Source organism: Cryptomeria japonica, chromosome 9 (assembly GCF_030272615.1).
Source record: "Cryptomeria japonica chromosome 9, Sugi_1.0, whole genome shotgun sequence".
Taxonomy (NCBI): Eukaryota; Viridiplantae; Streptophyta; class Pinopsida; order Cupressales; family Cupressaceae; genus Cryptomeria; species Cryptomeria japonica.
Window position 1 is genome coordinate 567,843,826 of NC_081413.1, and position 16,177 is coordinate 567,860,002.

Consider the following 16,177-nt stretch of genomic DNA (forward strand, 5'->3'; position numbering starts at 1 on the left):
GGCCCCTGTGTCCTCTGCAGCCACCCCTCATGTCGCCCTATCCGGACAGAGGAACCCACTGATAACTCCTGCCAACACTATTGGTAGTGCTAATCCTGTCCATGTCATGGTATCCCATGCCACATGTCCCACCCTCATCTCCAGTCTCGGATCCCAGAACACTCGTCTAAGGGCATCCTTGTCTCCATCTCGATCATACGGAATCAGCTCCCCATCGATCGACATCCTCAGTATCTTGTATACATCCTCCAGGGTGACTGTCATCTCCCCCATCGACAAATGAAAGGTACAAGTCTCGGAGTGCCATCTCTCCGCCAGTGCAGTCAACAGTCCCATGTTCGCCTGAAACTCAGGCACATACAGAACATGTCTCAATCCCATAGCCTTAATAGCTTCTCGGTCCTCAAATGTCAACTCAGGTCGCAATCTCTAAGTCGATGGGAATCTCTCCCGTGACTCCAACATCGTCAAATACTCCTGCAATCAAGCAAATCAATCATGTTAGTCATAGTGGCATTCACTGTTCATCACAAAATGCTACTCTTTATCTAAGTGCATATGGCATTCTATCCTAGTGACACTCACTGTTCATCACAAAGTGTTGCTATCTATCCTAGTGACACTCACTGTTCATCACAAAGTGTTACTATTTATCCTAGTGGTACTCCTTGTTCATCACAAAGTACTACGTGTTATGCACTCCCTGTTCATCACAAAGTGCTGCTCACATTTGCACTCATTGTTCATCACAAAGTACTATATCTTGGTACTCACTGTTCATCACAAAGTGCTTTGATCTATCTTATCCTAGGGCCTCTACTTGAGTGAATCCTCTTGAGTAGTTTCCTAATTGGCAACATATGTTCTATCACAAAATTGTCAATCCTAGCCCTATTTGTTATCCTAGTCTTCCCTAGAGGACCTGCTTGAGTGTATCCTCTCAGCAGCTTATCCAATCGACAACGTATGTTCATCACAGAACTGCCGATTCAGCCTTGAAGACATATTACCCTACCTAGCATGCATTAATGACAATAAAAGTACAAGGAGGTTTTGTGGTACTCCTGCCTCTGCTGGCCTCTGAAATCGGCGAACGCGATCGAATCTGTGAGCCATTGCCATCACTGTTGACTGCTGCTGCTCTATCTCGCTCTGCACTCTGATCTCTTGGATGTGTGGATGACAATGAGGATGTTTTCCCCTCGTGGTCTATCTTATAGACTACCCTAGCCCTAGTCTCCTGTGTCAGTCTTCGTTATTTCGTGACTTTGTCACGTTATCTGGTCAGTCCAATCTAGCCTTTCTTTCTTATCGAGAGATTTTCTGCAATTTTTTCACATATTTTCATCCAATCTCTCGAGGGGGCATATCATTCCCATCTTGGGGCAATTCTGTATCAGTTCATCTTATTTTCTTTGAAACAACGCGACAAGCCGCATTGTCTCAAAGAGGGGCAAAATGTAGACACCCAAAATTGTCCAGTCTAATTAAATAAATATTTTATTTATTTAATTATCTAAGTCTAATTCTTCTATTAATTAAATAATTCTTTATTTATTTAATTAATTCATTTATCCTCTTTTAGCCTTATTTCTCATTTAAATAAATACATTTATTTATTTAAATTATCCTTTTCCTAAATTAAATAAATATTTTATTTATTTATTTATTTAATTATCCCATTTCTTCTATTAATTAAATAAATATTTACTTATTTAATTAATTCATTAGCCTTTTCTACCCATGACACATGTCATTCTTCTCTTAATTCCTACACTACCTACCCCTTTCATTATTTTATTATTTTCTTTACCTACCCTCTAATCATAGCCAACCTCCTTTTACACCTCTCAATCTTATCCCTCCATTTCATATTGTGTCTTCTATATAAGGAGATGCTTCCTTCATTATCAAACTCTAACTAATGAACTATTTTGATCACTTGACTACACTACGATCCTACTTGAAACTACATTCCGTTCTTTGTTGAACTCTTGTGCACATAAAATCTGAGAGCAAATATACCAAGCAAGATCAATGGAGATAGGAAGAATGGAGATCAAAAACCCTATTGGACATGTGAAGGTATAATCTTTGTGATTTCGTTTGATTTGCATTGTCTTAGGTAATCTTCATATGTTATGGTGGATCTTTGTTGTTGTTAGGTTAGGGTTTTGTGGTTGAATTCATTTAGCCTTTCAATATCGTTATTATTGTTATCCATTTTCACCATACACAGGTGTAAATAATTATTCATCTTGGATATTATTACACCTTACTTAAGTTTACTTAGGAAATGCATTTCATTATAGTTTGGGTATGAGACACTTGGGTGTTTGTGCCACATTGGGATAGTGTGTGTAGGAGAATTTCCACCTTTTATGGTGTTGGTCTTGTTGTTACACTCCACATTCAGTGGGTGATCCACCTCATGTGGACTATTATATTGTTTCTCTTACCTACCCACACCTATTTCCTACCTACCCTTGTTTCTTATTGAGCCACATGTCATGTTTTTGTGCTCACATATCCATATAGCTTTGCCTATCTAAGCAGGCTTATATTTATTGTAACGTATGCTTAATGATCCAGTTGATCATATTTTTCATCTTGATAGAATACAGTTTATTTTTATCATCTATTTTGTTCTCTCTTATTTGTGCTTTCCATTTCCTCTTGATCTTGGCAAAATCTCACATGGTATCAGTGTCATTAGAGTGTCATTGGTTTGCCAATTGAGAGAAATTTGATGCTATTTGGGGTTTGCATTTTGGAATTTTCTATTGCAGGTTATTATTGAAGCTTGATGGATCAAATATGAGGTTACCATTGGATTGAGGAGGTCCAAGAAAGTCATTTTTGCCTTTTGTTTCATCCAAATCGGACTTCGGAGGCCAAATCTAGAGGCATTTGAAGTTTGACGTTGTGACGAAAATTTCCCAGAAATTATAATTTTGCAGGCGATTTTCAAATAACGATATCTCACTCATCCGAACTTGTTTTTTCGAGCAATTTTTTTTGTTTTGGGGTAGAATTTAGGGATTTATACAGTGGTGTAGAATTTTTTTGATTTTCGGATACAAGTTTTTTGGAAATCGCGAAATCCCAATTTTTACAACTTTGGAGGCTTCATTTGGGCTCATATGTACTCCTTTTCAGGTGTCGTTTTTTTTTTAAGTATATATTTTTTCATCTACTTTCATAATCTGCCATTTGTTTGCAATAATTTTAAGTAGAAATTGTACTTTCATTATTTGGCCATTTTTGGCATATTTGGTACTTGCATTTTGCTTGGATCTCAGTTTAGATCACTAGCAATATTTGTTGAAGTCTCTTAGATCTCATTTTGAGAAGTTGTAAATTGAAATCAGAAGTCCACTTTGCCTTGATTTGCAAGTGGCCCATTGTATATGCACTAAGTATAAAGTGCCAAAATCATTATTTTGGGGGGTACTTTGATTGAGTGAATTTGGGGTGGGTCTCTTGTGCTTTTGTGCTCTTGTGTTCCTTCCTTTTTGCTTCTATGGGTTCTTCTAAGTTTCCTCTCTTAACTCCTCATAATTATGCTACTTGGAAAATTGATGCATGGAGTAAACTTATGGAAAAAGGACTAACTCATTACATTGATGGAACTATTGTTGCTCCCGTTGATCCTAAGGTTGATCCAGTTGGTCACTTGGATTGGCTTACTAAAAATATCATGGCAATTGGTACCTTAAGAAAGTATGTATCAAAGGATCTCATTTTTCATATTGAGAAGTGTACTCTAATCAAGGATGCTTGGAAAAAGTTTCAAGACTTGTATGGTCAAGTTGACGAGATTAGGGGATATCAAATTGATAGTGATCTCACCATGTTGGATCCCAAAAACTTTGATACTATACAAGATTATGTCACTAAGGAAAATGAGTTGAGGGCACAACTCAAAGATTGTGGCATTGATAAGAAGGATACTCAATTGATCTTCAACTTGATGGACAAGCTTCCACAAGAATATGCAACATTTGTTTCTAGTTTCCAAACCCATAGGATGACAATGGGTTCAAGCTACACAATGCCTACATTTGATGCTTTCAATGAAATGTTGATGACTGAACAAAATAAGTTGATAAGTATGGGCATTCTTAAGGCTTCTAAGTCTCAAGCATTAGTAGCAAATCAAGGGAACAAAGGAAATCAAGGAAATGACAACTCAAACAAAAGAAATGGCAATCAAAGCCTGAGGACAAATCACCATCTTCTCCAATACAAGGAGATTCATCCTCTTCCAAGAGAGATAACTCACCAAAGAGGGAGAGACCTACTTGTGCCTATTGTAAAAAGGTTGGTCAAGAGGAGCGTCGTTGCCATTCTAAGAAGATTGATGAGCTCACACATATCAACAAAAAGCATAACATTGATTTGCCTAACGTCTACAAGAAGGATGATTCATCAACTTCCGCTTCCTCACATTCAAAAGGAAAAGGGAAAGCATTCATGGCTTCTATAAGTGGGAAGACTCACTCTTTTGGGACAAGAAAAGGAAAAACTCTATGTGTTACTATCAGTCACGATTCAAAGAGATGGATTCTAGATTCAGGGGCTTCTCATCATATGGCATCTTCACAGTCTATGCTTTCTACATTTGAGCCTTGCCACATGCCGCAGATTTTGATGGGCAATCATACATACATGGATGTGATTGGGAAAGGATCTATTGCCATTGGGGATAACTTCTTCAATGATGTGTTGTGTGTACCCCACTTGACAAATAATCTTCTTTCTATCTATCAAATCACACATGGGGCAACTAGGAAAACTATGGAGTTCACACCTGATTCAGTTATCATTAGAGACTTGGAGACTATAGCTATCATTACGACCGGGGTGGTTGATCATGCATCTCGGTTATACTTCTTTTTAGATTTTGTTGATGATGATGATTTCACATTTGATGATTCTACACATGTTGATCACACTTCTTGTGATGGTTCAAATTTTGAGGAGAACTTTGGGCACTTGAACATGGGGATTCTCACATGTGACCCCGTTCATGAGCCTTGTATTGATATCATATCACATATTGCACCTGATGATGCGGATAGTGCGACAATTTTTCCTTCATGTGATTCAGTGCAGCAGGATATTCATTGTCTTCCAGCTTCAGATTCATGGGATGATTACTTGACAGACATTGCAGGTTTGTTTGTGGATTCCTGCATTACAGATTTGGGAGACATCATTGATGACATTCATCTTCTCTTTGATGAAGATGATCCTTCTTCGATTGCTATGAGGGCACACTCTAACCCTCTTGTTCATTCTCTACATGATCATTCTTTTGAGGTTGACATGATTGTGGATACTTATGTACAACAGTTGGAGGAGGTCTCTTTATTTTTTGAGGAGATATGTGAGTCTTTGGGACATGTTCTACATCCATCTCCACTAGATCTTGGAGTGCCTTTTTCAGCAGCGTGGCATAGTTTACCACCTTTGGAGGGGGTATCTTTCAACATTGACATGGGGACACTTGAGCAGTTTTCGGAGATTCCTTTCATCATGAGTTTTCTTCATACATCTTCCCTTCATGATTGGGGAGACTTCATGGATACACCTTTGATTTTATTTCTTTCTAAGGGGAGGAATGTTGTTTGACGTTCATGGAGCAGTTTCTTCATACATCAAGCTTCTATCATTGGTGTAGATTCCACATTGAGGGGGGGCTTCCTAGCTTCTATTCTTCTCTCATATGGGGGGGGGGGGACTTTTTCCTCACATGGGGTTTTGTCCTTCACATTCTTCTATGAGAATTCTCTTGTATAGCTTTCATCTCTCTTTTGGGGGAGGGTTTTTTCCCATTGGGTTTTTCTCTCTTTCCTCGCTTTGTGAGAGATTTCCTTGCATTGGTTTTCATGCATTTGCATTTGTACATGGGTACCTAACATGGCCTTGTTGTCGGGACCCATCTTGCATTGCTTAGTTGCATTGTAGACTTTAGTGCATTCCCCCAAGTTGCACTTAAGAGGGGGTGTTGGTGTAAATAATTAGTCATCTTGGATATTATTACACCTTACTTAAGTTTACTTAGGAAATGCATTTCATTATAGTTTGGGTATGAGACACTTGGGTGTTTGTGCCACATTGGGATAGTGTGTGTAGGAGAATTTCCACCTTTTATGGTGTTGATCTTGTTGTTACACTCCACATTCAGTGGGTGATCCACCTCATGTGGACTATTATATTGTTTCTCCTACCTACCCACACCTATTTCCTACCTACCCTTGTTTCTTATTGAGCCACATGTCATGTTTGTGTGCTCACATATCCATATAGCCTTGCCTATACAAACAAGCTTATATTTATTGTAACGTATGATTAATGATCCAGTTGATCATATTTTTCATCTTGATAGAATACAATTTATTTCTATCATCTATTTTGTTCTCTCTTATTTGTGCTTTCCATTGCCTCTTGATCTTGGCAAAATCTCACAAGTTTAAAGACATTCCTCTCATAATTTGTACACAACAACAAAATTTTTCTCTACATATTATATTAATCAAGGCATAAATAATATAGCAAGGGGTAAAGTACAATATAGTGTTAGGGTTTAGGTAGATCCGAAGCAAATACAAATTAACAATTATATGCAGATACAAACACAAAAGATGAAGAAAAGTGCATAACACAGATAACACAAAGATTTAACTTGGTTCACCCAAGGTGGGCTACATCCACATAACATAGTCGTCTAATCTTTTCTTATTATCTAGTAAATCAGTACAACACCATTACAATGCCCTTTTACATCCCACCCACTTACAACAAGCATTTTTTAGGGCAACACTCAAAGTTGGTTATTTTTATGTTGATTTTTTTCAACAAAAATGACAATTTTTTGTTTTCCTCAAGGGTTGCGCCCTTGAACCCCTACTTTCTCATGGGCTGCGCCCCCAAACCCGTGCTCTTGGGGGTTGCTGCCCCCGAACCCCCGCTTGGGGCCCGACCTGGCCCCAAACCCTAGTGAGGATACATAGCGAGTATACAAATACTTGCACGATCAGTTGCCACATATCAACATATAGGTGGGTTACAAGTAAAATATTTTTAAGTGGGGAATAAAGGTTCTAGCATTGGACATCAAAATATATTTCCAATGGTTTCAATCAAGATGACTTGCGTATGGAGTGGATGATTAGTATCAATATATCCCCTTTCAAAGAAGAGATATGAATAATCAATGAAATTACTACATAATTATGGTCAATCCTCTTCTTGGAGAACTTTTTGGGAGCATGATAAAGCATCCAATTAGTAGCTAGGCAAAAAAAGAAGGAAAAATGGTAGGTAGGTTTTATGCTAAGGTACTCCATGTCACTCATATATACTTGATTGATAAAAGTATGGGACACCTAGGGAGAAGAGGCTTTTTATTGCTTTCTTGATTTAAAGAAAGCATTTTTCATAGTGCCTAGAGACAAACTTTAGAATGAGATGGTAGAACTTGGGGTCCTAGAGGAGTACAAATTGGTAATCAAAAGATTTACAAGCAAGTCAAGGCCAAAATTAGAACAAGAGGAGAAAGGTCATAATGCTTCAAATGCAACAAATCAGTGTCAAGTAGGGTTGCTTTCTCTCTCCCCCTTTTGTTTAGTTTATACATTAATAAACTAAAAGATGTCTATACAAAGTTGAAGGAGGGGGGAGGGGTTTAACTTGTTGCTTATGTAGTAAAGTTACTCTTGTATGTGGATGATCTTATCCTAATTGCAAAAACAACTCATAGTTTGAGAGAACAACTAAGGTTATTAGAGCTCTTTTGCAAGGAGGATGAGATACAAGTGAGCATCACCAAAACCAAAGTTGTGGTCTTTTTGCTAAGAAGAAAAAATAAATAACTTACTACCTTTTTGATATGAGTATGTTGAAAATAGTGCAAGAATACAAGTACCTCAAACTTGGTTTCCACAACAAGCTTAGTTGGGAGACCCATGAGACAAAAAGAATATAGGGGTTGGAAAGATTAATATTCTCTACAAAATAGATGCAAGAGTGTTGAATTATGGGACTAGAAAACTAGAAAAATTCTTCTAAATTACTTAAATCATTGTAGTCCAAATTATTGGTATGAAATTCGAGGCAATTGTGTGTTAGTTCACAAATTAAAGTAGATAGAAATAATCCAAAAGTGTTTTTTATCATAAGTAGCCTCCAATAAAAACTTTAGTTTTGTATAAAAAATATTTTGGTTGAAACAAACACTTTCCTATTGAAAGATTTGACAATGGTTATGATGTTGTCTTTAAAAAAGTCGAAACATCAAGAACCATTGTTGGCCTATAATGGTTTTGTAGGAGGAGCTTAGTTGAAGGATGAATATGCAGATGAAAAAGAACAACAAATGGATGAGTAAATGAGACATTAACTTACAAGAGGGTAGAAACTCTATCAAGGAAATAAAAAGTATGTGAGACAAAAATATATAATTGCCATTTTGATAAAACAGATTGGTCAGAAGAAAGCATACCATGTCAGACAAAATGAAGATTTTAATTGTCTAGTTGAGGATTAGGATGCACCTCCAATGTGAGACTGGTAGATGGACAATGCTTAAGGAAGAGTGAAATGAGGACATGTCTGTTTTGCAATAAGGGGGTGGTAGATATATAATGATACTATGTCATGAAGTGTGTATTCTATAATGACCTTTTGTATCAATTAAAAGACAATATGAATGTGGACAATCTAATTGCTTTATTTGAGGAGATGGAGCTAGACAAAATGACAAACTTTTTTGATCAAGATCCATAACAAAAAATTCAACATTAAAAAGATATAAAAATTCCAAGATTTTCTGAGAGTACCTTTATGTATGTGGTGGTTTTGTCTCAATATCCTAAATTAGTGTAGCTCGACCTTGTTTTCCAATAAGAGGGTGGTAGATGTATAATGATACTATGTCATGAAATGCGTAGCCTATAACGACCTTTATGTTAGTTAAAAATCTAATTGCTTTATTTGAGGAGATGGGGCTAGACAAAATGAAAAACTTTTTGATCAAGATCCATAATAGAAAATTCAACATTAAAAAGAATATGAAAATTCCAAGACTATCCTCAATTATTGTAGCACTAGGGTTAAAACTACTTGATCTAATGGCTATAATTAAAATTCTATCATTTCATTTCAAAAGAAAAAAGCAAAAAAAAAATCATATTGAAAAGATGGAGAACTCATAAACACGAATTATTCTTTTGTGACTTAGGTTTTTACTATGTCATAAAGGGCGAAGCTTTTAACAACCTTTATGTCAATGAAAAAGACAATATGAATGTGGACAATCTAATTGCTTTATCTGAAAAAATGAGACTAAGACAAAATGACAAACTTTCTATTAAGATCTATAATAGAAAATTCAACAAAATAAAGAATATGAAAATACACTATCCTAAATTATTGCAGCTCTTAAACCGTGTAAGCCTTATAGGATTAAAGACTACTTGATCTATGGCTATAATTAAAATTTTATCATTTCATTTCAAAAAAAAAATAAAATAAAGCATATTGGAAGGATGAAGAATTCATAATCAAGAACTATTCTTTGTGACTTCAGTTTTATTCGGATATGGAAGATTGAATGCAATAGAACTGAAAAATGGCGCATCAGAGTAACATTAAAAAAACACTGGTTTAGAGGGAAAATTTCAGTTTAGCAGTTGCCACGAAAATCTCGCGTTCAAAAATTAATTTAGAGGGAAGTAAAAGCAATCATCCGAATGTAAGCATCAATTATTCGTTTTCTGTTCGAGAATCAAACAAACTGGCTGTCCAATCTTTACCGAAATTAGGAAGATGAGAATGCACAGGAAATAAACGGGGGCGACCTTTCTAAGTAGAAAAAGAGAAGTCTGCAAATGGAGTAAACGTCAAAGCTTTTGTCTCACGGTCGGGGAAAGCTCATTGTGGTGGTTCGTCTCCACAATTTCTGGGAAAACCGCTTAAAGTGGCGTGGAAAATTCCTGTGATAGAATTGTACGGGACGGTGTTCATGCATTCCAAGCTCCCTGGAATGAATCGGAACCTAACACGTCTGGAAATTTTGCGCTCTGGAATACCTCGTTTCCTTCTAAAGGGGGGCTGTACAAACATCTTGTTTTTATTGGCACGGACAAACAGATATTCTTGTTTTAGTTGGTGTGTTGGCGAGGGTGGATTGAATTGTAGAAAGAGGGCAAATGTATGCGGAGGAGAAGAAGATTTTGGGGAGAATGGGAAGAGAAAGGGGAAAGGGAAGATCAGGAAGGTAAGATGTGTGCGTGGGTGAAGGGAAGGCAGAGGGAGAAGCAGAGGGAGAAGGAGGAGGAGCGGAGGAGTTGGATTTGGATGGAAGGGAGCATAGAGGACGTATTGACAGTGCCCATTCAGCTGACGGAGCGAGTGCGGGAGGCGGTGGTTGAGGTGGATTCCTTCAAGCAGGAATGTTCAGACATCGGCAGGCAGGTGGAGCGTTTGGCCCAAATGCTGCGCAGCGTTGCTAAGGTGGCGAGTGCCGGTGTGTATGAGCGGCCAATGAGGCGAATTGTGCAAGAAGTTGTGAAATCCCTGGAGAAGGCTCTTGCCCTCGTCCGCAAGTGCAAGCGTAGCGGAATCCTTAAGCGTGTCATAACCATAACTTCTGCGACAGATTTCCGCCGGCTCAGCTCGCAGCTGGAGAGTTCTATCGGTGATGTCAATTGGCTGCTCAATGTTTCCACGGCGGGCGGCGGCGGCGGTGGCACGGTAAGCCTTCCGCCTATTGCTAGCACAGACCCCACGCTCGCCTGGGTTTGGGGGTTTATTTCTAGCGTACATAATGGAACCCTCGCAGACAAGGAGGAGGCCGCCAACAGCCTTGCTTCCTTTGCTGTGGACAATGATCGCAACGGGAAGATCATCATTGAGGAGGGAGGCGTGGCTCCCCTGCTGCGGCTCCTCAAAGAAGCGCAGCAGTCTTTGCCCGCTCAGGTTGCTGCCGCCACGGCCATCGGTAACCTGAGCTCGGACGAAGAGCGGGTGAGCCAGATTGTGGAGGAGGGCGCAATTACCATTATGCCGGGGATTCTCTACGAGGGCCCCATGAGGGTTCAGGCCAAGGTCGCCTGGGCGCTCTCCCGGATGGTATCCTTTGATCCTGAAGCGAAGGAGGCCTTTGGTCAGAACAATGTCATTCGCCCTTTGGTCTCGCTCCTCGCCTCCCAGATCCAGAAGGACGTCAAAGTCGACAGGAACAATAATCTTTCAATTCATTCTGTTGTGCAGCTTGGCATTCACAGGCGCACAGACAGTGGCGGGAGCTCCGTTGGAGCCGATCAGTATAACCATTACCGTGGAGGGTCTTCGGCAAATGCACGGAAGGAGCGAGAAGAGGAGGATATGGCCGTCAAATTGGAATTCAAAACCGAGGTTGCCCGGGCGCTCTGGAGGCTGGCAGAGGATAGTGATAGTAACAGCAAACGGATAACAGACACCAAGGGTTTGTTGTTGCTGGCTAAATTCATAGAGAAAGAAGAGGGTGAAGTGCAGGAGAATTGCCTCAAGGCGTTGATGGAGATCGCTGCAGCGGCGGAGCGCAATTCGGATTTGAGGAGAGCGGCGTTCAAGACCAGTTCTCCGGCTGCCAAGGCCGTGGTGGAGCAGCTGCTGCGTGTGGTGGAGGAGGGAACGCCTAACTTGCAGATTCCGGCAGTCAAGGCCATTGGCTGCTTGGCTCGCACATTCCCAGCCAGGGAGAGTAGAATCATTAAGCCTCTGGTGAAGCAATTGGGTCACAGGGAGGCTTCTGTGGCTGCGGAGGCTGCCACGGCGCTGCAGAAGTTTGCTCACCCCACCAATTTTCTGCACACTGAACACTCCAAGGGAATAATTGAATCAGGTGGTGTGCCCCCGCTGGTAAGATTGTTGAAATCGGAAGACAAGGACGCGCAGCTCCCAGCCCTCGTTCTGCTGTGTTACCTTGCTATGCACGTAGCAAATAGTGATGCTCTGGGCAATGCAAAGGCATTGAGTGCTCTGGAGTTGGCATCACGGACAAGCATTGCACAATCCCCAGTTGCAAAGGAATTGCTCCCCAAGGCGATAAAGCACCTTGAGCTTTATCAGCCCGGCTCCCATCACCCCCATAGGGAAATGTACGATTAGCCATAAATGAAATTTCATTTGGCTTTATCTATTGTGTGTGCGTATACCCATATCCACCCATGAAACATAACCTAACATCCTTCGGGGAGGACAAGGGACTTATGCATGTAAGCCAGAGAGAGACAGCGAGTGAGAGCGAACACATCAAGGATGCAGTCAGTTTTCCTGCCCAATTAATGGAGTTATCCGTGGAAGCCCTTTTCAAATGGCTTTTCTGCTCAAAATTAATGGTGATTTTGCATACAATTGTTTATAGGGATACAAGTGTATGTGGCTTTAAATTTATTGCAATTCTTTTAAAATGCAATATTTTTGGCATGGTTTAACGATTTTATTACAGCCACTTCCAAATTTTGTTTTATGTTATGGTTATACAAGCATGGTTGGATCGGTAGGCTATCTAGCTTTTTGTTTCTATTGTAAATTGGGTTTGAAGTCCCCGGAAACTGTTTGGCCATGCATCTTTGTTGGTCCATCATTGATATCAGGACATACTATGATGTATATAAATTTGTTATACTTATCTCATTTGCCAGGTAAGTTTTTCAGTCTTTGACAACTTTGTTATTTTGTATATAATTTCGTCAGATTTTTTGATTTGTCTTGATAGGATTTACACTTTAGTTAGAAACTTTTACTGCTTGATCAATTGTATCTCCATGTTTGTTATTTTTTACCTTTTAATAGATGTTTTCATATACAAAAGCGAGATTTGATACTGAGCAAGTCTGAGATTAAGATTCCTAAAAACCTTTGGAAAAAAGTATTGGTTTCTTGTTATTATGATTTACTGTCAATGGAGCTAATGAGTTTGTACTCACCTTATATTGCTTATGTATCATTCCTTGTTTGTTATTTGTGTTGCTTCTAAAATGGTGCGTCCTTAATCATGACTCCCAAGTGAAACACATTCTTAAATGTATTCAATATGCTTCCTAATGCTGGGTAGAAAATTAGTCCTCTGTATAGCTTAATGGGTACTGCCCTTAACGCAATGGCAGGGCAGGCATCCTTAAATGGCATATATTGTCAAATATCAATTAAAGACTTGATATGTATGTTGGATCAAGTATAATTTACGATCTTGGATGAAGCATGTATCTGTTGCATATTGATTCTATAAAATGTTTTGACATCAGGAAATCTTAGGGAACTCATTATAGTCCATGAAAATTTTTGCTCTCAATCTGTGTTTCAATTTTTCATGTCTCCTACTCCAATCTATGTTGCCTGTTCAGGTTTGGTGGTTTGCTAACTTATTTCTCCAAGGTTTTGGTACGTTTGGGTTTGAGAGCATCAATGCCATCGGTTGGTGTCTTTGCCACAAGCAGCACCAGTGCCTCTTCCACTAGCTGCACTTTACAACTCACGTGTAACAGTTTCATGCTTCTCATCCTTCTTTAGGACCAAGTAAATCTGGCTGTTAGGATTTTTGTTCAAAATAATTTTTTTGTTTTTCATAAAAAATATGGCTTTTTCTGGCTTCTGCCTTGGGCTTGTGAATTCAGCCTGGGTATTTTCATTTAATGGTTTTTTTTGGAAAATTTCAAGTTAATTTTCAGAATTTTTCACAGATTTGGCTGTCTGACTGGCGAGACTTGCCAGTCTACTGAAACTTGTGAGTTTCGGCTGTTGATCTCGCCTGAGTCTGTGAGTCAAGACTGCAGACTCGCTGAACCTGACTCAGATTCAGATTTGCTAATTATTGCTGAGACTCCTTGAGTTTAAACAATATGGTACCCAGTCTGGACCTGTCTGTGTTTGTCTGGGTTCCTGCAGAACCTGGGTACAGAGGTTTCTCAAGTCTTCTGTCAATTTACTGTCAGTTTCCCTAGTATTAGTATCTGATTTTGTCTATGACTAGCTTTACAGGGCCATTCTTCCTCAGCATGCATCCAATCATTATCTGTCATTAGGGTGAAAGTGCATTCTGTGATGCTGTTTTGAAAAAGAATTCTCTGAGATATATGTTCATAGTGCATAAACACTACTCGATACATATGACTTGTGCTTCGTTGACAATGAATGTGAGTTACTAAAAGCTGGATTTTATGATGTAATCGCTAAAGTGCAAAAGTAGGTAGGGGTGTGCACATGTATCCAAAAATGGTCCACATTGGAAATGTACCTAGCTAATTTAAGGCATTTAAGGGGATGGGTACAGTTGGGTAATATAGCTCTTTTGTATGATGGTTTTAAGTTTTAACTTGTACTGTAATAGTGTCCCAATTAGAGCTACATGATGAACTTGTGACAAAGAGCTACAACACACCTCAACAAAAGCATTGAACCATCTTTAATAAAGTACAAAGTGCTGTCTGATAACTCTACAAAAAGAGATATTCCCAAGCCTCCCTTTTTATCCCCAAAATTTAAGTTCTCTTCTCATTCTCTGTTGGGACCACTCTTCTGACTTCTTAATAGAATTGGTTATTTTATAAGTTGAATTCAGTCTTGATCAGAATCAAAATTTTATTTAAGCCAGAGAAGTTTAACCTACAGTGACAGCCAGGGGCTTGTTATTGCATGAGTGTGTTCACAAAAATCCTTGGTGGCTGGCTTGACTCATTTGAAAAATTGTATATATTTTAATACAAACAATTCCCCAAACAACTTCTGAGCAGAGGAGCCAAGGATCAAAGAAGCATAGGTGTTTTGTGTTAATGCATGATAGCTTTGGTAAGATAAATGATTGAATGAGAGATAAATGAAGTCTCTCATTCAATCATTTATCATATCGATAACTATGATAAAACCTTCAAGCAATTAATTCCTCTTTGATAGCCATTCTACATTTGCATATAAATAACCTATTCATTGATAATCATACTATGTATTTTGTTTATGTTGATTGATTAATAAATCTTGTATTTAAATTTATATCGATTAACATAAATAATGATAAATAAATGATTATTCAAAACACCGATTAATATCGGGTTGCATATGATATATCGGGTGGCATTATATTAAAGGTTACTGATAGTTATCGGGTGTTAAGCCTACACCAATAGTTATCGGTTGTCAAGGCTAACATGCCGATAACTATCGGCTGTTAGCATTGTGCGAACACCGATAGACATCGGTTGTTATAATACTTCCACACCGATTGGTATTAACGTGTAACATGCATTTGTTTAGTATAAACAAAGAGGCATGGTCAAGTAATGTCTTGATCGGTCATGACCGATCAAGGCATTGCTTGATCGTACCCCATTTGTTATATACTTATATTGAGTGGCATTCGTGAGATAGGACATAGAAAATATTAAATGCTCCTCTCACCTGCCACAAACAAGAAGATAGTCAGATTCATACATTAAGGCTATAATATATACAAGAAGATTATTTTAATAGAATATAACTTGCATAGTGAATGTAAATTGAACATCATTTACATGGTATCAGAGCTATAGTTAAATCGAACCTGAGGCTGTTGAATTTTACGTAAAATTCAAATCAAGTATATATTCAACATCACAATCCTATCAATGGCTAGCGCTATCAGATTTGAAGACAGACTTGAAGGGGGTGACGACTTCTCCGCATGGAAATTCAGAATTCAAATGATTCTAAAAGAAAATAAAGTTGAATCATTTGTAAAGACTGAAACTAAAGAACCTGAGACTGAACCTGACAAAGCAATTTGGAGAGAAGGAAATGATACGGCTATCAAAATCATAGTTGATGGGGTAAGGAACAATATTATGCCCATTATAAAGAAACATGAAACAACCTTCAACATGTTCAAAGCACTTGAAGACACTTTTGAGATATCCAATGCCAGTAGAACCTTGACTCTAAAAAGAGAGATAAATCATATAGCCATGATAAAAGGGGAATTAATCAATGCCTACTTCATGCGAATATCTACCTTAAGGGATGAATTGGCAACCCTTGGATATGAGATCCAAAGCAAAGAATTAACCCTCATTGCTTTAGATGGGTTGCCTAGTATCTGGGAAACGTTCGTCCAAGGCATCAATGCAAGGGATAACTTTCCAAAATTCGATAGGCT

At 38.7% G+C, this 16,177-nt stretch overlaps 1 protein-coding gene across 1 annotated transcript; it reads left to right on the plus strand.

Moving 5' to 3' along the window:
- Nucleotides 1-9,602: 9,602 nt before the first annotated feature.
- On the plus strand, nt 9,603-12,710 carry LOC131051262 (uncharacterized). The gene has a single exon (XM_057985696.1). The coding sequence runs from the start codon at nt 10,222-10,224 to the stop codon at nt 12,157-12,159; it is 1,938 nt and encodes a 645-aa protein (XP_057841679.1). The 5' UTR covers nt 9,603-10,221; the 3' UTR covers nt 12,160-12,710.
- The last annotated feature ends 3,467 nt before the right edge of the window (nt 12,711-16,177 follow it).